The following is a 21,426-nucleotide window of genomic DNA, read 5'->3' on the forward strand; positions in this document are numbered from 1 at the left end:
AAGAGAGGATGACAGAGTGATGAAGTGACATCATGCTCTGGAGCTGTTGGATGTGACAGCGCTGATGAAAGCAGCCAATCAGCGCTGTCCCCACATCACACTCACTGCTGATTGGCTGACTGAAGGAGGAAGAGGATGTCGGGACAGCAAAGATGTCCGCGCTCATTTGAAAACTTGCTGTGGCCAAATCCACAAATTGGCACCTTATACTAGTTGTTTTAATGTTGGCACTTGAGACGACGTTGTGCTCTAGTAAGACCCACACAAAGGAAAGAAACGGACTCCGCGACAAGAGCCAGACTATTCCTTATTATCAGGTTAGCGACTTCGCTCCTTTATGCTAACACAGAGCTAGCTGAACATGACACTAGCTAGCGTGCTAACCGAACCGTTCATTGCAATATATGTTTGTTAGCTAGCTAATGCTAAAGAGCACTTTTTAGCTAGCCTATAACTCACAGCAAGATACATGTCAACATATCAATTCATACAACTCGTGCTATCACAATGGCTGTCAAATATCGAGTTCTTTCATGCTTGAGTTTGCACTTTAAGTAAGCTGCTACAATGTAGCGCCTGGTAGAGTCAACAAATGCACATAAATGTAGAACATTTAGGGTGTTTTATATTTATTGTACTCTACGGTGGCTTTCTAACAATACACTGAAGCGGTACAAATAGCTGCCTGTAACCAAAGCTTAAGATTGTTTCATCTTGCCTTGTTTAGTTTGATCGCAATCATTAAAAATGCCAACAATGTACATAGTTTAGACCAGTGATTCTCAAATGGGTGGGGTTGGTTGGAAATAGGAAGACATGAGAGGAAAGGAAATGTGTTTTGGGGTCATTGACATGACGTGCATATTTTTGTGTCCGAATCCATTATTTTCTTTTGAAATAATTTGTTATTTTTAAGACATATATCAATTGATTCTATAAAATCTGCTTATTTTGAATACAATTTCAGCACATTCAAATATTGAGATTTATTTTATTTTTAAGTATCTCAAATCCTGAAAATGTCAGGTGTCGCAACCATCCGAGCAAGTGAACTGACTTAAAACACTATAAAAAATGTATTTCAATAATAATAAATTCAAATTGAAACACCATGGCATGATTTTACATATAAGAGCTTTGAAATAAATAAATAAAAAATCATAAATATCAATACTTTAAGGGCACCTAAGGTTATTTAAAAACGTTTGTCCAGCAATTTGCATGTTCTGAAATGTCAGGGTGGCACCCTGTACTCATGGACCTTTTATTTTGAAAGTAAGTAGTTATAATGGACTTCAACATATGAAATAACTCTGAGGACCCTACTAATTGTCATGGCTGAGTTAAAAGGTTTGTAGATGTCTCTTAAATAATAATAGAAAAGATTTAACAACTTATAGGTGGATGGTACTTTCCATGTCAGGTGGTACAACCACCCCAAAACTGTAAAAAATATAATATCCGGTTGCGTCACCTGACATTTTTTGGGTGTTCAAGTTAAGAAAAGGGTATAAAAACCAAATAATTTAAACACTTAAAAAAACGTATTCCAGACACAAAAATATGCATTGCAACCATTCTGGAAATACTTACGAAAAAAAAATAATTTTGAGTCTTATTTGTCAACAACCCTTTTACTATTGTAACTGTGATACATCTTGATGCTTCTTCTTTGACAAATAAATCAATGTGCTCCTTTGGCCATCAAAGGTACCAGCTGCCTCACTCTTTAATTATTTCTGGAAAATATTGCACTACAAAAGTATAGAATTTGTGTCATCTTTCATTCAAATGTTATTATAACACTGTAAAACCACATGCATACATTTATTCATGTTATTTTTCCATATTATTTCCTGAAAATGTTTCTCATCCATACAAGGGGGTACTTGTCTGAAATTGTTTTTGAAAGGGGGAACACAAGGCAAAAAAGTTTGAGAACCTCTGGTTTGGACAGCGCTTATGTTTAAGTCTTGAAACAGCTTTTTTTATTCAAGTTGAACGTTGGAGTGAAATACATTTGTGTCTTGTGATTGTGACATGATTGAGATATGCTTGCTTTTACTTCTTTCATTTTAATTGCTAATAACTTTTTAATAATTGCTATATATGCTCTTGTTTGCTTTATACTGTTTTGCGCTGTCTACTTTGTTGCTGTAACACTTAAATTTCCCCGTTGTGGAATGAAATAAGGATTATCTTATGTTATCTGAATGGGACAATCTTCATAACCTAAAGATTAACCTAAAGCTAGCAAGAAAATCTTACAACTGTTATCTGGACAGTCAATAACGTTTTCGCGTGTACGTATTAGAATACCCTCTGTAAAATATTCACTTTGTTATATTGTGAATTTGAGTCTACTCTGACTAGATCTATTGTTTTAAGGTATTGTTTGCAAACTCTAATCAACACCCTACTGTCACCCATGTTTATGGCTGTGAATAGCAGATGTGTCAGCTACACACTACAAATATACACATCACTCTTGTGGTGCAACAACTGATAAATTGGGTTAGATAATGTGGATTTTTTTGTCTAAATGTTTAATAATCATACAATTGCCCAATTTCTTAAAGTAAAAGACTAAAGATAGAAAACTGAAAACATTTGGGTTGTGGAATACAAAGACATTTAAGGAAACCTTCTAGTAAAGATATTACCATAATGAGTCTCTATTGCAAATGCTCAAAGTAACATTTTTTAACATACCTTTATAGTTTTATTCATTCTTTAGTTAAGCTGGGTGTTTTTCCTTTTTTCCAACTTAATTTCAGAGCCAAACACTTCATTGTGGCTTAGCAACGGCATAAGTTCTGTAGACAATCTCAAACCAATCATACAATAAAAGTTTCTCGTGTTGTTGTATAAACAAATGTCTCTACTTCTGTCTGTGCCATCCCTGTTCATGTTAGAAATAATGCTGATATCTGGAACTCATGTCGGAAGTCGTGTATGAAGAGACAGCCACGATGATTGCCGCAGGGGAATTGCAGTCGTTTGTCCCATTTGGCCGCGAGCACTGCAGGAACCATCCAAACGCCTTCAACCTGCAGCTCAGAGAGCTCCAGCCTGCCTCCGAGCTCTGGTCTTCAGATGGTGCTGCAGGCCTTGTGGGTTCCCTGCAGGAAGTCAGTCTGCAGGAGAGAGAGAGGGTGAGATTTCATGAAATGACATGACTTAACATAATAGTATCTTTGTACCTTTGCCTGCGTTAGTGAAGTATTAATGAAGAGAAACTCTGCAGTGGTCTTGATCCATGTAATGTTGACTAAGTTTTATGTGTTTTATTGACAGGAATGCTGGCAACTTAGGAAGGGCTGCATCAGAGTCAGGGAGGAGGATGTGGAATTTGAGGAGGAACTCTACGCTGCAGGAACTGTGGTCATCTGGAGCCAAGGCAGCCGGACTCAAGCATCCAACGTGTACAAGGCTTTCACCGTCGATAGCCCAGTGCAGCAGGTATGAATAGATTAACTCAAGGCTTTTGTTAGACACTAAGCTTCATTGATACAATTCTTCAGCTTGAAGGCAGATCTGGGGACAAGCAAAAAAACTATCTGTTATGTATAGTTAAGACACTTAAGTATCTACTTGGAAATGTATTTGGTGATGTGAGTATCCAAAAGTTACAACTATTAGATACAACAAATGCCTTCGAAACAACTAAATTACAGAATGCAAGTTTGTTAATGTGACTTAAAGAATTATGCCAAGCTTACTTTTTGTACTGATGTGCAAATAAATTAATAATCACTTGACTCATCACTGTGGAAAGTCATGAGGGTTATCTGACATGTTTCCATTGAAAAGCTCAAGTTAGAAATCTAAGAGCTGTCATTGTCTTTCATTCTTTCTTTAGGCCTTATGGTGTAACTTTGCTGTTCCTCAGAACAAGAAGGACGGTACTGTATCATTGAAAACATTGGCATTGTAGTTGTTGAAGTACGAAAAGAGGATTTGCTAACTTTAAGTAGTGCTTTGCAGAGGATGAAGTGGAGCAGACGGTGTGTATTGTCCAGAGCAGCTGCATCAATGTTCATACTGTGACCGGGAAGGATTTCATCTCACCCCTACCCTTCCAGGTGAGCAAACAGGAGACTCTGAAAGGAGATCTTACCGAACAAGAGGAGTCAGTAGTTGTGGAGAAATTTAAAGTCAGCATAAAAAAAGATCTTCCCAAATTCACAAACTCTTAATCTCTGCTTTGGTTATCTGGGGGATTTACCATATACTGCCAAGATTAACACTGAACACATTGCGTGTATTCCGCTGACAGTCATGATGATTGTCTTCTATATTGCACTGAGGAAAAATCCCAAATTTTTAACACAATATTTAATAAGTCTTTTATTAATGTGTATGTGTATGTAGGTTGGTTTAAGTTTGTGCGCCTGTGTTTGTAAAACTAGGTGTAAGTTGCATGAATAGTTATAATAATAATAATAATAATAATATTTATAATAATAATTATAATAATAATAATTATAATAATAACAATAATAATAAAGTTTATTTATATAGAACTTATCAAAACAGTCATTACACAGTGCTTTAAAAATCATAAAAAAATAAAGATAAATGAAGCAAACATTTCTATTGTTATTAATAAACAAAAACATAGTAAAGTTGATTGTCATCTCTGTCCCTGTTGTCCCCCCTAGGTCTCAGATGTCTGGGCTACAAAGTTTGGACTTTTGTTGGAACGAAAAAACACGGCAACTGATGCACAGATCAGCCCCCCTGGGTACACACAAACACTGGACACTCACGCTGACCAACGCTCACATGGCTCATAAATCCAAACACCTATGTGAAGTGATGTAGTAACACACATCAATGTCCTACATTAAACACTGGCTCACTCACTCACTCACTCACTCACTCACTCACTCACTCACTCACTCACTCACTCACTCACTCACTCACTCACTCACTCACTCACTCACTCACTCACTCACTCACTCACTCACTCACTCACTCACTCACTCACTCATGTATTTTGGCAGGTAACTGACGCACTCAACTCTTTTTCTCTGCAGGGAACCCTTGCCTACAGTCTTCAGCATGTTGCATCCTCTTGATGAGATCGCACCAGTCGTCTGTAAACCTACAGGTAAAACACACACACACACACACACACACACACACACACACACACACACACACACACACACACACACACACACACACACACACACACACACACACACACACACACACAAAATCTCAGAATTTCTGTCTGTGTCAATAGTTCACCATCATATTTTGACCTGACCTGAGCTGTGTGATTTTTCAGGTCTGTTTGAAGGCTCCCGTGTTCAGTATGCATCTGACCCCAACATGAAGATTGTGTTCAGCTGCTGTCAGCCCTCTTTGGTTGTTTCTTATGACACTGTACAGGGAATACACTCTGTCTGGGCTCTGCGCAAGGTCACACATGATGTGAGTGATCACTCTATCACACTCCTCCCACACAAAACAACAACACAAAGTCTTTATCAGTCTCCAACCTCTAGCCTCTTGTCTTCATCAGGAGCGCTCTACAGTCCTGCGTTGTCCATCAGAGCCTGTTGGGACTCCATTGGGCCTGATGGCGTCAGGTGTCCTGACCTCTCACCTCCGCAATATCTCTCGCTTGGACTCCCCAGGTGGGAGTGGGACAGGGACAAGGTAATAAAGGTGTCATGTAGTATATTGTTTACTCAGTTAGTCCATTGATGGATATTGAGATCATTCACAACTACAATGATGATGGCTTACTGTAATTCTTAGAGCTAATTCAAAGAGTAACGCCAAATAGTCTTGTGTTTTACATTTTCAAAAATTAGGGGTTTCTAACTTTGTCATTTCTGTTTGTTAACTTATAATCTTTGGGTTTTTAACTTGTGATAGTCGACATTCCATTGGGCTGTGGAAAATTATATTACTATATATAATTATAATGATATTATACAGTCCCTTCTTTACAGTATTATGCTGTGTTATAAACGTATTGTTAGTTGCAGCACTAAATACACATCATTCCATGTATTTGGTAATCTAACTTGGGACTGACATTTGTGAAATAACATCAAGACAAACAGGGAACCTCTGAAATTGACTTGTACAAAATTAAGTGAAAAAAGAAGGAATCAAACCATTTATTATTTTTATTGTGTACAGTGTGAAATGTTTCAACAGGTGTAATGATATAATTGATCCTTAAGAGCATCTCTGGTCTCCTGCATGTTCTCTGACCTCTCATTGGTTTTCTGTGCCTATGCAGTTGTGCTGTTGGTACCGGCTCCCCTCTCCATTACAGCGCTCTACACAACCACCCAAACAGGATCATGACGTCTTCACCAGGATTACATTCCCGTGTTCATTCTCCCAGTATTTCCAATATGGCTGCCCTTAGGTGAGTTTGAACCAAATTAAAAAGGAGAACATATTAAGTACCTAACAGTGATGTAAATGATATGCTATGATATAAGGGCACAAACAGAAGAGTAAGTGTATAACCTAAGTAGCTTATTTGTATCCTTATCATGCATCTGCTGCTGAAGGAGAACAAGTTGAAGAAAAGAATTCTGCCCAATGAAAATCTGTTTCACATTAAAAAACAGCTGTCGTCTTGTGTTTCTCACCACTCTATCACAGCCGTGCTCACTCTCCAGGCATGGCAGCTCCGTCCTTTTCAGGTGCAGCTCGATTCAACACGTCTTTCCACAGCCCCTCCCCCAGGGGGCACCATGGCCTGTTGCTCTCTCCCAACAGCACAGTCAACGAGACGACTCTGGTGCCCGAGATGGAGCCCATCATACCTGACCTCTGCATGGAACAGCTGTGGAGTGAGACCGTCACAGCTGGCTGTCAAAGGTAATAACCTTGATTTGTTTATGTCAATGGTTGATTGGTTATTGATTTTTTTTTTTGTCTTCTATTTGATGGATTATTTTAATGTAAGGTATGTGAGGATCCTTAGCTTCCTCATTATTTTGGCTGCTGAATTTTAAGCAACATAGCTTTTAGGAAATGCAAATGAATACCAGAAAATGCTCTTAAGTATTATACTTTAACTGTGTCTCTATAAATCATTACTGGAATCATCATAAGAAATTAATTTAATTGTTTTTTTTTAAGGAAAAGGATCTGAATCTTTCATTTAATACAGTCATTCTATTTCTTATCAAAACTGAGTATTCCTGAAACCAACATGTGGACATATTTCTATGTTGAAGCTCCTAGGTAGAGAGAAGTGAATAATTTGAGCTAGTCAAACTGACACCATTTTTCCCATTATATTTTGAATTAAAGGTACTTTATTGATCCCCACGGGGGAAATTCAATTTTTTCACTCATGCTATTTGGACATGCTACACATACAGTTTTTTTGGTATATACATACAAATGCACACACATGCAGTGAACATGGAGCAGTTGGGGGTTCTGTGCCTTGCACAAGGGCACTTCAGCAGTGCCCAGGCAAGTGAACCAGCACCTCTCCAGCCACCAGTCCAAACTCCGTCCATACTGGGACTCGAACTGGCGACCCTTCGGTTCCCAAGCCAAGTCCCTATGGACTGAGCTACTGTTGCCCCCTAATTGCTGATGTTACTCAAGTTGACATTTGATGTAATCGAAAAGCATGAAACTTTACTTGTTTGTGTTTGCAGGGAGATGAGCAGCCAGGCGTCCAAAGTATTCCTGACCTCTGACCTCTGTGAGAACCGTTACCTCTGTTTCCTGGTCGAGTCCCACCAACAGCTCAGGTCAGGAAACATTAATAACTACAGAACAATATGACTGTATCAGTATAATCTTTACAGAAACATTGATGGTTCACATAGGAAGAACTAAAGACGAACCATCCAAAAACTGGTTGAATGTAACCCTCTCTCTGTCTTAACTTTTACTTTGCTTAATCTACTTCTCCTTTGCACCTTCCACAGATGTGTGAAGTTTATGGAGAGCAACGATACATCTCAGCTCATCTTTGCCTTTACCACACCCATCCCAGCCAAAGATGCAGAGCCTCTGCCGGTAGATAAAGACTTTTCCAAGTTCCTTTAAAAATAAATCTACTAGATTATTCAGTAAGTAATTAAATTATTTTGATCGTTTCACATCAGCAATTGCAGCAAGGAGAGGATGAACTTTTACAGAATGGTATTTCACTTTGTACACAACTGTTCTACCAAGAATTGAACCTATGACTAAATTTTTAAGGTGAAAAATTAGATGCTTTAGCACTAAATTCAAAGTTTTTCTTTGTATTAGTTATAGTTTGAGGGTTTTCAAATATTCTGCCTCTCTTATTTGTGTGTAAAAAAAAAAAAAGAAAGGAAAATAATTAAATCAACCTCTCAATTGAACCTAGTCTACCACAAATCCACCTTTTACTACATCCTCCAAAATATACATTGTTGAGTTAGCACAATTCTCAACATATGTGATACGAATAGATTAAAACAACACAATACAATATGATCAATATGTGTGATTAGGGATGTAACAATACACTCAAATCACGATTCGATTTGAATCCTGATTTTTGTTTCAGGATACGATTCACTCAGGATTCTCTAACGATTTTCAAGAAAACCGGATTGAACTCAAATTTAGATAACTATTATTTTATTTCAATTCTCAGATATGGACAGTTGCAATATATATATATTCTCCTATATTTCTTTCTAATCAAAGTAATCCTTTTTCATTTTTACGGTGTGTTGTAACTAAAATAAAACCACTGCACACTTTTTTTCCCCAACTTGCAAAAAAACTAAAATCACCATACAAAAATACCTTGTCTGGAAATTTCATAACAATTATAGAGAAAGGAAAGTGAACGATTCCCAGATGAAAGTATTAAATATTAAAACAAATAAGGTAAATATTTTTGAATTAGGGATGTAAATTTCAAATATTCTCCGTGAACGATTTTTGGAAATGTTAACGATCAATTATCGTTTAATCATAAAAAAAAAACATGAAAGTTTCCGTGTCAAAAACAATGCCAAATGTGTTTTTCCCCCTAAACCAAATTTTCCTTCACGACACAGTAAATATTACTGATGGTATTTAACAGCTACGGATCATATTGAGGTGTTCAAAATGATCCGCTGAATATCAAAGTGAGGAGCAGGCTTATAAATAATGTCAGTGGACGCATGGTGATAGAGTGAAGACTACAACATGTGGATTTCCTGCAACAGGACAACTGAACAGATTCATATTTTGGACTCAGTGTCCAGTTTTCTCGTTCTTATTGAGAAAAATAAGCATGTGAACGTGGTCATGTGTCAGCCGGGAGCGCAACCGGGTCAGAATCAGTCCAGCAGCGGAGAAAAAAAGCACTTATGGAGACCTGTCACTCAGCTGCAGCCCCCAGATGAGCGTCTCCTCTGTGTGCAGTCACCTGATTCACATTGAAACATGCTTTAAACTTAAAACACCTCCACTCAGCGAGTGAAGAGAGAGCAGTGCAAGAGACTTAATGATGTTGAACAAGCGGAGTATGATGTAGATAGCGCCTTCTACTGTATAAAATGTATATCCCGATACAAATGATGTTGAATCGATTTTAATCCACCCTTATTTGTATCGATTTTTTACCGATTTGCGATATATCGTTACATCCCTATGTGTGATGCATTACATTAAATTCTCACTGTAGGGAAATTTGTCTCAGATTCCTCTCCTACATTTTTAAGAACTGCATGAAGCTATGACTTAACCCCGGCAGACTAAATACCCCTCATACATTTTCATGACCATTTTATCTTCTTTCAGTGGTGTGTGAAAAATGAAGACTAATGCTCAGTTAGGTTGTGTAATTTGCAGAGGTTGAATCTCAAGGTTACAGGTGGCTGATAAAGGGTAAGCATGAATTAAGCACAGGATTGCTCTGACAGCAACCTCTGTGATAGGTGACACAGAAATATCTGTTCATTAGGTTGCAGTAATGAACACTCACAGACACACTCTGCTTTCACTCTGTCTGGCGATGCATCAGTGATAACTGTATGGATTCATGGCTGTTTTTGGCAAATGGATGTATGGGAAGTTGTGAACATGCGTAGGAGGCGTCACTGTATTGTCTTTATTGCTGCCGGATGTTTACGAGCTCCATCTGATATAATTATGTTTTTACTTGTTCACATTACCTATAAGAACCATCGGGTGTATATTTAGCTGAGCCTAATCCCCTGCCTCAAAGGTCTTTGTTAGACATCATCATAAGACCGTAAATCCAAGCATCCAGTTTCAAAGAAGGTCCTTTATTGAAGAGCTGCACTGTTCAACAGAATGAATACACTTTGAAATTTTATAACCTTTTTATTTTTATTTTGTGCTTAAATTCCTTATAATGGAAAACCTTAAAATACTTTTGCTGGTTTAGTAACAAAAGCATTGTTTATATTGGATTATGTTTTATGTAATTGGCATCATCATTTCAGAGGTAGTATTATCTTTAACACATCATATTGAGTATGACATGATTAGGTTTACAAAACAAAAAAAACCCCTTTGAGCTATAATAATACTCTCAGAAATACCTGAAATCATCTACACTGAGCAGCAGCTCGACAATGTACGTTTTTTGTCTTTATGTAGATTTTGAGAGCCGCCTCGGAGTAGTGTCTGGATTCTGAACTACTCTTGAAGCATATTTGGATGCCTTGAGCTGACACTTAAGCAAATTGTCAAGCAGCATCACAACATCTAAATATTGGTTGCTAAATAGGAGGCAAGCAATTTAGATTGGAAGGTTTTCTAGTATCATATGATTGTATATGATTAAATTTAACTTTTTAAACATTTCTGACATTTTATAGACAGAAGAGATTATGATGAGTAGAAAATAATACAGAAATGTATCATTAAAGCTGCTGTTGGTAGTCACAGAGTAAACATCTGTTCAGAGAGAGGGACTTTGAATGTCAACACTATCCCTCCCAACCAGATTTCCTCTTAGCCCCCCAACACAGATCGGCGTGTGCAGTTATGATAGTGCCAGACTCATAACCAATCGGAGGACGTAGCAGGGGCCGCCCCTTAAACAATCAGGGCAGAGGATTGGAGATTAGCTATGATTGGTCCGTCATAATGGGAACAAGGGGAATGATAACATTACTTGATACAAAGGCATTGGAAAATGCAGAGATTTCGCAATAGTCTCAAACTACTCCACTTACTGATGAGTACCGATGGGTATTATAACCTTTTCTCCAAACCCAGCAGAAACTAAGTAATGTTTTTTTACACCATTCCTATCAACAGCAGCTTTAATGAAAATCAAAAAAATGTCCCATTTCTGACAGTTGAACTTTGGTCCTCAGAGTATTGATGCCATGCTGGTTCTGGAGGCCTGTGGCAGTCTGGTGCTCTACACAGGAATCACCAGGGTAAGAATAATTTAAACATCAAGACTTGGTGGGATTGGTCAATGAAAGCAGTTTTGTATCCGGTTCCTGAAGTGGTTTCCTGTGTTTTAGAGAAATAAGATTTCTGTCTCGATGTTCCTGTAGGTCAGTAAGGTGTTTGTCCCTGGTCTCCTGTCACCTACCTTCAGCCTGACCAACCACATCTCTCACGTCAGCACGCCGATGGAGAATGTTAGCACGCCGGCTAACGCTGGAAGTAGGCACCTCCAAAGACTGGATGAGGTATTGACATGCATTATAAACACGCTGTCCTTAATAACTGATTGATCTCCTTTTTTTTCTCCTATTCGTTTTTTTAAGGTGATGAGATTGCGCCAGTGTTAATTCCTTTTAGTCTGACATTCTTCCTTGTATCAGTATTTCTTGTATTGCGTCATTCAATCTTTCGATGTTTGATGCACAAATTTTATGGCCCAAGATAATCTGTCACAGTAAAAATGGAGGACTGATTTGGTTTCCTGTTTTGTAATTTTTAATTTTGCTACTTGAAATTACCGGAAAATAACTGATCAAAATATTAAACTCATGTCTTTTTTTATTTCTTTCCTATTAAAGAGCATACCATCAGTTGCCTCTCTACCTTTTCTTCACCTCTCTGTCTTTTTGCTCCTCTCCTCAAGGCTATTATGCCCTCACCAGTGACAGGGCTGAGAGGTACAAACATTAAACACCATGAAGCTTCTTTTTTGGAAGATTGTAGTTCACAACAAGCCACACCCTACATCCATGCCCTGCGGGACCCTGTTTGCAACAAGGTTACATTGGTAGGTTGGTGAATGTCTCTTTGTATGTATTTGTATTTTTTTTAAGAAGGCAATGCAGTAACTGTACATTTGTGTTGTGTTGTGACTTAACATGTTTGCCCTCGTGAGAAACCCCTTCATTTAAATTTTTTTTGGAATACTCCTTTATTTCCTTTGTAGTTTATTTCTAATATGGAACTGAAATGGGTCTTCAGTTGCATTGAAATGAATGTAAAAAGTCTAATTTGCCCCTCATTTAGCTGGCTGAAACATGCAAAAATCCTGAACAAGGTGTGTTCTGATCTGTAATTGTTTACATTATGTCAACTTGGACTGAAGAAGGATTTTGAACCATGCCAATAATCCAAGTTTTTAATGAAGAAGTATCTGCCTGGAGAGCTTCTGGCTCTACTTTGATTAGTTTATTCTTATTAACTTAAAGAACAATATGAATTTTTAATTTTGAATCACACTTAATCTGTATTTGTAGCAACTTAAATTGCTGCTTGTTTCTGAAAGCTTCAACGCTACAGGAGTCTTTTCATAGAATTTATAGTTTTCACATTTATCCCACTGGCCCATTCATATTTGTGAGTGGGATCCACACAGTGTGTGTTTCTGCCCTCTGGGCCCAGAATGCCAGATGTCTTATAGACGGATTCCTCAGCCCTGGGATACACAACATACTCACTAAGAGAGTTTCTGTCTCACACACATCAACAGAAAATGCCCTTTAAAGAGGTGCTAAAAAGTGCCTGCAAGGTGCTGCTTTTCTGACATACTGACTCTGTTCATTGATTTTTCACTTGACCTCTTGATCTGACAAAATGAGGACTAAATGATTACTAATTCAGCTCAATGACTAGAGCGCTATATAAACAATCTACTTGAGTTTTCAAAGCTACTTTCTGAATAATGCACTCTTGTGGCTTAATTTCTTTAGTAGTCTTTCTGGCATTGAATCAGCTGTGTGGTGATTAAAACATGAAGTTAGAGTTGTTGTAAATCAAATTAATATAAGGATATTCAACCAGTGTGCTGGAAATTGTGATTAAGCTTATCTAAGTTTTCGTCTTATACCTGATTGCACGATATCATCTTGAGTCAAATGCTAGAAAAAATAATGAACTTTTTCTGTGGTTGGCACTGACTGGCACTTACAGTCACAACAACCAAAACCAGTGGATTCATCTGTCTCTACTAGTGACATCAGCATTAGCCTGATTGTGTTTGTGTGTATAATTTGAAACTTTCAGGCATGTTGAATGATTGGCTAGAACCCAGTCTGTTCAGTGACATCACTGATTGGGGTGGTGGAAAGTTTAATCTGATGCCACGTGGCACAGGAGGCCATGAATCACGGCACTCACCAATTTGTTTTTCCATTCAGCTGGATTTGCGTATCTGTTGCGATATTTCATCCCCTCTTGGTTGACAACCATTTCTTCTTTTCACAGCAGACATTTTGACACGTCACAGCTCAGTTGTGAATGATAAGATTAGTGATAGCTGAATTCTATTTAACCTCTCAATTTTCTGGGTTTTAGTCATTCTGCATGCCAGGTATGAGATTTACTAAAGATAGCTTTTTGCGGTCACACTATGCTCAACTTGATGCAACAAACAGAGCTCTCCTTGTTGTATCTAATGCTTATATGAAATTGAACTGAACGTGTAGACTGAACTTGTGTGCTATCTCTCCCTCTGCAGGAGCTGAGCAGTGGGCCGATGCTGAGGATCTCAATCCCAGAGATCGCAACCTCAGAGCTTGGTGAGGAACATTTGACTATGTACTTTTCTATAGACTCAACTTAAATTATCTGCCCACACACACACATACACATACACATACACACACACACACACACACACACAAACACAAACACACGCTCACACATGCTCACACACGCTCACACACGCTCACGAGCACACCAGTGTATGATAAATGTATGGAAACCGTCATGCTGAATCTATGATGCGAGAAGATGTATCACAGCGGTTGTCGTTGCTCAGTAATGTTTTGCTCTCTGTTGTTGAAATATGAACTTTTTGAACGAGACCACACGCACGCACGCACGCACGCACGCACGCACGCACGCACGCACGCACGCACGCACGCACGCACGCACACACGCACACACATGCACACACATGCACACACACACACGCACGCACACACACACATCGATAGCTGAGTCAGAGCAGTTAGGTCCTGTAAATTAGGTTGAGAGCTGCCCTACATTGTTACACAGTGACGTACAATCTTGATGTATTAACAAGGCCATTACGAGACACACACATCCACACACCAACACACACTCCCTCACATGCAGACTCTGATTGGTAATGACTGAAACAGAACATCAGGTAATTTTCCATGTGGAGTCCTGAGAGATAAATCCATTTCACAGGGGAAATATATTCTTGTTTCTGTCATTTTTTCAGTCATTCAATTAATTTTCTGTTATTTGTTAAAATTGGCGTTCAAACAAACATGACTGAACTCAGATCTTTATCATTGGTCTTTTTGAATATGTTTATTAACAGTTTGATACTACAGTAATTGGAGTTGACAGATGTTTTTGACTGATTTTTGCAAATGGGAAATGTATTGTGTGAGAACCCCTGTTTTGAATTTAATATAATATATTTTATTTTATTTTATTAACATGATATCTTAGTCATTACCACAGTAACAACTGTTCTTCAGTGGGTTCAACAAACTATAGATACATGGAAGCAAACATAAACAATAAAAGGATCAAAATAAAAATACAAGGTGATCAAACAGACAGTCTTTTATGTTGTGGGGTAAACACAACAGTGAATCATCACACTGTTTCTATGAGAAACAGAACATACTACAAAATCTAACAATCACTTCTTAGGACTGCAGAGAAGTAAACAGAACAAAATTCACATTTGTACCTATAAATGTAAACATTTCAGGAGTGAGTTATAAGAATCCAACCTCTAGTACATGTTACAGAAACTAACAGCTTTTATTTAAATTTGAATTCACACTTTTGTTTGAACAGTGTTTTGTTGTGTGAAGGGAAACTGTCACCTCTATAAAGTCGTTCTTTCAGACCAACAGTTCAACAGGACTGCTTGAGCAGTTTTCTGTAACAGAAAAGTTCATTCAGCTGAGAAAATGGTTGGCTTGAAATTCTCTTTAATGACTTGTTACTGCATACTGACAACACATCAATCTCCTGAGAACAAATCAAGCTAATAATGTACTCAATTTTTCAGCCAATTGAAGCAGTCGGGTAGTTGTTATTTTCAATTTTTTGTGAAGAACTAATAGGTCTGTAGGTTTGTTCAGATCAACCCATGAACCTTTAAATCTCCTTCAGCTCCCGTCGAAGCTCGTCTTTTTTGAAAGACCCCTGCATCACTTGTGTGTGCATGGCTCTGCCTGCCTTTTGTGTGTCTACCTTTACCTCTCTCTTATGCGTTACATCCCATTATTTAGTAATCGATCCTTCAGACAAGGCTCTAATGAAATGGCATTTATCCACCTCTTCACTGACCTTTCCCACTGTGGATGTCCAATTAAGATAGCTTGCTGACGTTGATTAGGAATTTGATTGTTCAGGGTTGTTAGTAGACACAGTAACTGGTTATTTTCTAATTTCCTTTTTTTGATGTTACTGAGGAGACCATTACAACAGAATGGCGATCATGAGAAAAACGCAGATACATCACAATGTAGTAATTGTACCTTTTAATGTTCTATTCAAACATGTTTGATGGTGGTACAATGGAGGTACAGTGAGCCCTATTCTCTTCCAGCATTCATTCACCTGTTAGCATTTATTTTCTAAAACCAGTGATCTTTGTTATCCAAACAGGTCCAGAGATTGAACCAGCAATATTCTGGTGTTTTAAAATAATAGTTGGCACCAAGAAAAAAACAAACTGTAGCGTTCATCACTATAGTACGACGGCGTATTAGGGCCACTATGAAAGAATAAAATAAATTAAAATTAGTACATTTTTGAGAAAAAAAACTTAGTTTTTGAGGTTTTAAAGTCGTAGATGTCATCAGAACTCCAGAGCATTAATACTCCAACATTACAATAAAAAATATATCTATGCCTTCCAAACTTTCTTTTTTAACCTTTAACTTATTTTCAGTACATCCTACTTAAAAACATAACTTGAAAGTGCTTAAACAACTTGGAAGTGTTTAAAAAGGCCATGAACTCAGTCCTGAAGAATCTCTCTGAGGTGACTGTTGAGCTTCAGAAGCAGCTGTTTTTATTAGCATGCTACCTTACTGCTCTTATAAGTTACTTTAGATTACTTTCCAACATTTCTAACATGCTTTTAAGATTTAATGTTAACCAGTATGATCCTAAGCTTACCTAACTGATAACTCACCATGACATGCTTTTAAGATTTAATATTAACTAGTATGATCCTTAGCTTACCTAACTGATAACTAACTATAACATGTTTTTAAGATTTAATATTAACTAGTATGATCCTTAGCTTACCTAACTGATTACTCACCATGACATGTTTTTAAGATTTAATATTAACCAGTATGATCCTTAGCTTACCTAACTGATAACTCACCATGACATGTTTTTAAGATTTAATTGTTCTATAAGCTCAAGATTTCCACCGTATAGACAAAGTAAGCAGCGCATAATGTGACTGTTTCTCCTCGTCATTTAGAAGTTATGAGAGAGTCTGGATGTTGGGTACAGGGTAAACATGTTCCTCCAAAGGGGACGCAGGTATTACGCAGCCTCTCTCCCCAGCTGTAGGTGGAGGCGGGGGCGGAGCTACTTCTCCGTTCATTCAGTGTTGAGGCTATTTATAGCTCTGGATCAGAAGGAACTGCGTGAGAGATCGGCTGAGTATAAAACAATATAAAATGAAGAAAAAAAGGAACGGTAAAAGTAGCGACTGGACAGCCCAATGTAACGAAGTAAAAGTACATCTTTTTTTAACACAAATGTACTTGAGTAGGAGTAAAAAGTACTCTGCAAAACAAATACTCTCAGAAGTACAATTTTTTGAAAAAACTACTCAAGTACATGTAACGGAGTAAATGTAACTCGTTACTACCCACCTCTGCTTAACACCCCCTGAACCAATAAGTTTATCTTGTTCTCATCAGACCACAATACATGGTTCCAGTAATCCATGTCCTTAGTCTGCTGTCTTTAGCAAACTGTTTGCAGGCTTTCTTGTGCATCATCTTTAGAATAAATGTGAGGGGTGTACTCACTTTTGTGAGATACTGTATACCTAATGTATGTCATTTTGTGCTCTGACTGATTTCAGTAAGGAAATGTCTCCAGGCTGTTCGTTTCATCCTACCCAAGGAAGCTGCAATGAAGGTTTGTGAAAGTGATGAATAAACTGCTAACAACATTTTCCTTTCCTCTAATAAATTGGGATGAGCAATACACCTTTTTAATTTAAGTTAATTCCAGATTTGAAATATTCAGTGTAATCTGTGCCCATATTCATCTGCAGGTGTTAGTGAAGTGGTACAACATTTACAACGCGCCAGGGGGCCCCAGTGCACACACAGAGTGGAACCTGTTTGTCACATGTTTCATGACACTGATGGGCTACAACACTGAACGCCTGACCTGGAAACAAAACGTGAGTCAACTGTGGAAGTGTTTTCACTTCTCAACCTGTACAATTGTGTTTCAATGTAATTGCCATTTTACATGTCCTGACCTTGGCTCTGTTTAATGCAGCTGCATTTTGAAGTGCCTCTTTCTCCAGTGATTGCAGCCAAGAAGGCTCGCCCATCTGATGGAGGCTCTGATGAGGTCTGTGGCTATTACTGCTAATTCATATTTCATTCACATTTCATTAATTAAACTGAATTTCATTTAAAGCTCACATCAAAAGAATGATATCACTAGTTAGTGTCAAAACAAGTTCTCTAAATTGCCACACCCACCTAGAAAGGCAGATATTTAATCCAACTATCAGATGTGCAGACCATTCAGGAAATACTCAAAATTCCTGCTTTCCTTTTTCTTCATTTAACATTTAATTGGGGGCACAAATGCAGTAAAATGTTTTTATGAAGTCCTGAAAATGTTTTTAATTGAACCTGGGCTAATTAAATATGTACCTTTTTATTTTTCCTTAATTTGGAATAAACTTGAATATGTCAAGTTCACATTGATTGGTTGTAACTGTTTTCCTTGATGGTTTAGGAGCCTGAAACGTGCAATATTAGTTAAAGATCGAGAATATATCATTGCACAGAAACTGAAACCAGCATTCCAATCCCTTCCTTATGGCAAGGGAGCCAGTCAGTAAATCCACCTAGTTCCCTATTATTCCCACTTAACTGAACAAAGGTGGTGGTTTTAAAATTTGTCCCACCAAGTTACAACAAAGTGCCGACAATTATCTGGCCACACACACTCCTTTCCTAAATAGTCCAGATTAGATGTTGAGTGTTGTTAAGTAATCTTTATTTGTATGGGTTCTCATCAAAGCAAAACATGACTATAAAATGTCAAACAGCTGGAAGCTTAGGCTGTGCACTGTGTGTGTGTGTGTGTGTGTGTGTGTGTGTGTGTGTGTGTGTGTGTGTGTGTGTGTGTGTGTGTGTGTGTGTGTGTGTGTGTGTGTGTGTGTGTGTGTGTGCGCGCGCGCGCACGCGCGACTTGAGGAACTGCATGAGTCAGATTAAAAGAAGCATACAGGGTTCCCATGGATCCTGGAAAAACCTGGAAAATACATGAGCAATTTTCCTAGTTCCAAGTGACTCACATCAAGTTTAAGCCATTATCATCAAAATTAAGCAAAAAAGGCTCGACATATTTCATTTAACATGTCACTAAGATAAGAGTATATATGAAAGTTCACCTTGTTGAATGAAATTACAAAAAAACATGGTCACAATGTTCCAGTCTTTTGAGATGTACAAGTACAACATTCATTGCAATGTCTTTTTTAAATCTGAATAACCAGCAGGGTGGCTTTCCTTTTATCTCTCCTCATTTTTACTCTCTCTGAAGGATTGGGAATATTTGCTGGGGTCTCATTACCACCGTCAGATGAATTCCCAGCCTGTCTGCAGACCAGGGGACTCCAGTGGCTCCAACAACTCTCTCAGTCCAGAGACTGATGGCATGTCCTCTGTAAGTAACTCACTCTGGGTTCATTCAGGTTTGGATATATTTAATTATGTTCTTTTGTGCTTGTCTGAATGTTTCCAATGCTTTTAATGTTTTAATGTAAAGCACATTGAGTTGCCCTCGTGTATGAAATACGCTATACAAATAAAGCTGCCTTGCCTTGCCTTGCCTAAGATGCACCATAATGTGTATGAGGCACCATTTCCAGTCCAATTACTCTGCAATGGTGGGTGTTCGACAATGACTCTACTTTATTGTTATTGTTGTGATGAGAAACTTACAAACAGACATTTTATAAATTATTTTTTATTTATTTTCCCTTTCCCCTCCTTCATTCTTCTGCTGTAGGCGTCCTCTCCCTCCAGTCCATCTCTGAGGCTGGACAGTTCAGCCCCTCTCTTCCCTCACATCCCTGCTCTTTTCTACGTCCTCCATCTGCTCTATCAGGAGCTGCAGCTGGACGAGCTGCAGAGAGCAAGAGCCTCTTCACTGGTTTGTCTGCTGCAACAGCTAGCCAGGTAACTGCACTACCTGTGTTTGTACAGTTTTTATGGGTTCATGAGCTAATACCAAGAAAAGAAATACTAATAGAAACTGGTGCAGGCTGACATGTTGTACATTTATAAATTAATATAAGGACTAAGTACATAACACTCAGAATGAGAAGAAAATCCAAATAGCTTTTATTCTTTGTAGTGAATGCTTGTGTGTAATCAAAGCTCTTAAGTGTTGTGCCCTTAGCAATGAACTTCAATGGGTTGTCAAGTGACCACTGTGATTGGTGACAATGACAATAACAGAATAGGTGGAGTGCTGCTGTTAAAGCGCCCTTCAGAGTAATTGGCCTGTGTTGGTTAGTATGTGGGCTGTTGTCAAGTGCTGTGCTTTTTTTAAAAACTCAGTCTGGATCGTCACTTTGTCTACAAGAGTTAGTTTCATAAAGCAGACAGTTTTATAGCCTTAAAAAAGAATTCATATTGTATCTTAAACTTTTGTGAGAAAGACATTTGTTTGAATCCCTCATCACATCATGTACGGCCACTTATTAAGAGGAGATCTCATGTAGCAGCAGGTTGATCCAGGAGGACAAACACTATCATGTAAATACATGGGGATCAGATCATTCTGTGTGGGCACTTTGGTTTGCAGCCTTAACAGGTGAGTGTCTGAGCTTACTTTGATATAAGTATATCAAGCAACAAATGCTACACAGGCTTAATAAGGGAGACCGCAACATACAAAGAAGAACAGAAGGGACAACACACAAAGGTGCCAATCAAACCCCAAGCTTTATTTGACATCCAAAACCCTCCCAAATTAAAGAACCAGTGAAATCAAAAGAAATATGGGAAATAATAAGGGACTGGAGACACCGGCCAACAAGAACAAAAGATGGAAAGGTGCTGGGCCAGCCGTGCAATGGACCGTTGCTCCCAGTGCCTTACCCTAAACTAAACTGGGAATGACAAGAATCTAAACATAAGGAAAAAGGAAAACGATAAATAGACTAGCAGAAATCTCCAGCCCAAACTAACACAACAAACAAACAGAAACCCCAACAAACTAGTCATGTTTGTAACAACCAAACCAACCCGCTTTGGACCACAAACAAAGAAGACAGCACCAAGGGAAAACAACCCAGACCTTCCTCGTGTGTGAGCCCTCTTCTGTCAGAGAGTGCCCAGTTCCATCTGCCACTCTTTTCTTACCTGCGCGCTAATCGCACACGGGTGCACAGCCGGCAGAAGGAGGCCACCCCCCCCGAGGAGCCGTACATAACAGTATACAATGGATGACAACTGAATATCTAAACTTTAGCACTAAAGCCAGAAAAAACTTGCATTTACCTTCAGTGAACCTTCAATGCAAATATTTGAAACGTCATTAATGTGTTTTTTAAAAATGATTATTTATGTCCATATAGTATCAAAATCAGATCCCTAGATATGTGTTAATGCTTTATATAGAAAAAATGTAGCAATAGAAATAATAGGAAAATTGTTTATATAATCTTTGACTATGGAAATATAAAGACACTTTTTATTCTGTTCAATACAACTTTATTTGTCTGAAGTAGCTTGCCACTCTGAAAAAATCTCATTCACAAGTTAGGAA

General features: G+C 38.2%; 1 protein-coding gene across 2 annotated transcripts in view; it reads left to right on the forward strand.

Annotated features, from left to right (window-relative positions):
• Nucleotides 1-105: 105 nt before the first annotated feature.
• The window catches only part of anapc1 (anaphase promoting complex subunit 1), a 53,692-nt gene continuing 32,371 nt past the window's right edge, over nt 106-21,426 (forward strand). For both annotated transcript variants that reach the window (XM_034681658.1, XM_034681659.1), the window contains exons 1-22: nt 106-317; nt 2,916-3,155; nt 3,298-3,462; nt 3,863-3,905; nt 3,988-4,085; nt 4,665-4,747; nt 5,043-5,116; nt 5,300-5,445; nt 5,537-5,673; nt 6,269-6,400; nt 6,643-6,861; nt 7,659-7,754; nt 7,935-8,025; nt 11,328-11,393; nt 11,517-11,654; nt 12,053-12,196; nt 13,886-13,946; nt 17,480-17,535; nt 17,675-17,806; nt 17,908-17,982; nt 19,192-19,314; nt 19,660-19,829. In XM_034681658.1, the coding sequence (XP_034537549.1) occupies nt 2,940-3,155; nt 3,298-3,462; nt 3,863-3,905; nt 3,988-4,085; nt 4,665-4,747; nt 5,043-5,116; nt 5,300-5,445; nt 5,537-5,673; nt 6,269-6,400; nt 6,643-6,861; nt 7,659-7,754; nt 7,935-8,025; nt 11,328-11,393; nt 11,517-11,654; nt 12,053-12,196; nt 13,886-13,946; nt 17,480-17,535; nt 17,675-17,806; nt 17,908-17,982; nt 19,192-19,314; nt 19,660-19,829 (2,465 nt within the window). In that variant the 5' untranslated portion in view covers nt 106-317; nt 2,916-2,939. The remainder of the gene's footprint in view (nt 318-2,915; nt 3,156-3,297; nt 3,463-3,862; nt 3,906-3,987; nt 4,086-4,664; nt 4,748-5,042; nt 5,117-5,299; nt 5,446-5,536; nt 5,674-6,268; nt 6,401-6,642; nt 6,862-7,658; nt 7,755-7,934; nt 8,026-11,327; nt 11,394-11,516; nt 11,655-12,052; nt 12,197-13,885; nt 13,947-17,479; nt 17,536-17,674; nt 17,807-17,907; nt 17,983-19,191; nt 19,315-19,659; nt 19,830-21,426) is intronic.

The sequence above is a fragment of the Notolabrus celidotus genome, chromosome 4 (assembly GCF_009762535.1).
Source record: "Notolabrus celidotus isolate fNotCel1 chromosome 4, fNotCel1.pri, whole genome shotgun sequence".
Lineage (NCBI taxonomy): Eukaryota > Metazoa > Chordata > Actinopteri > Labriformes > Labridae > Notolabrus > Notolabrus celidotus.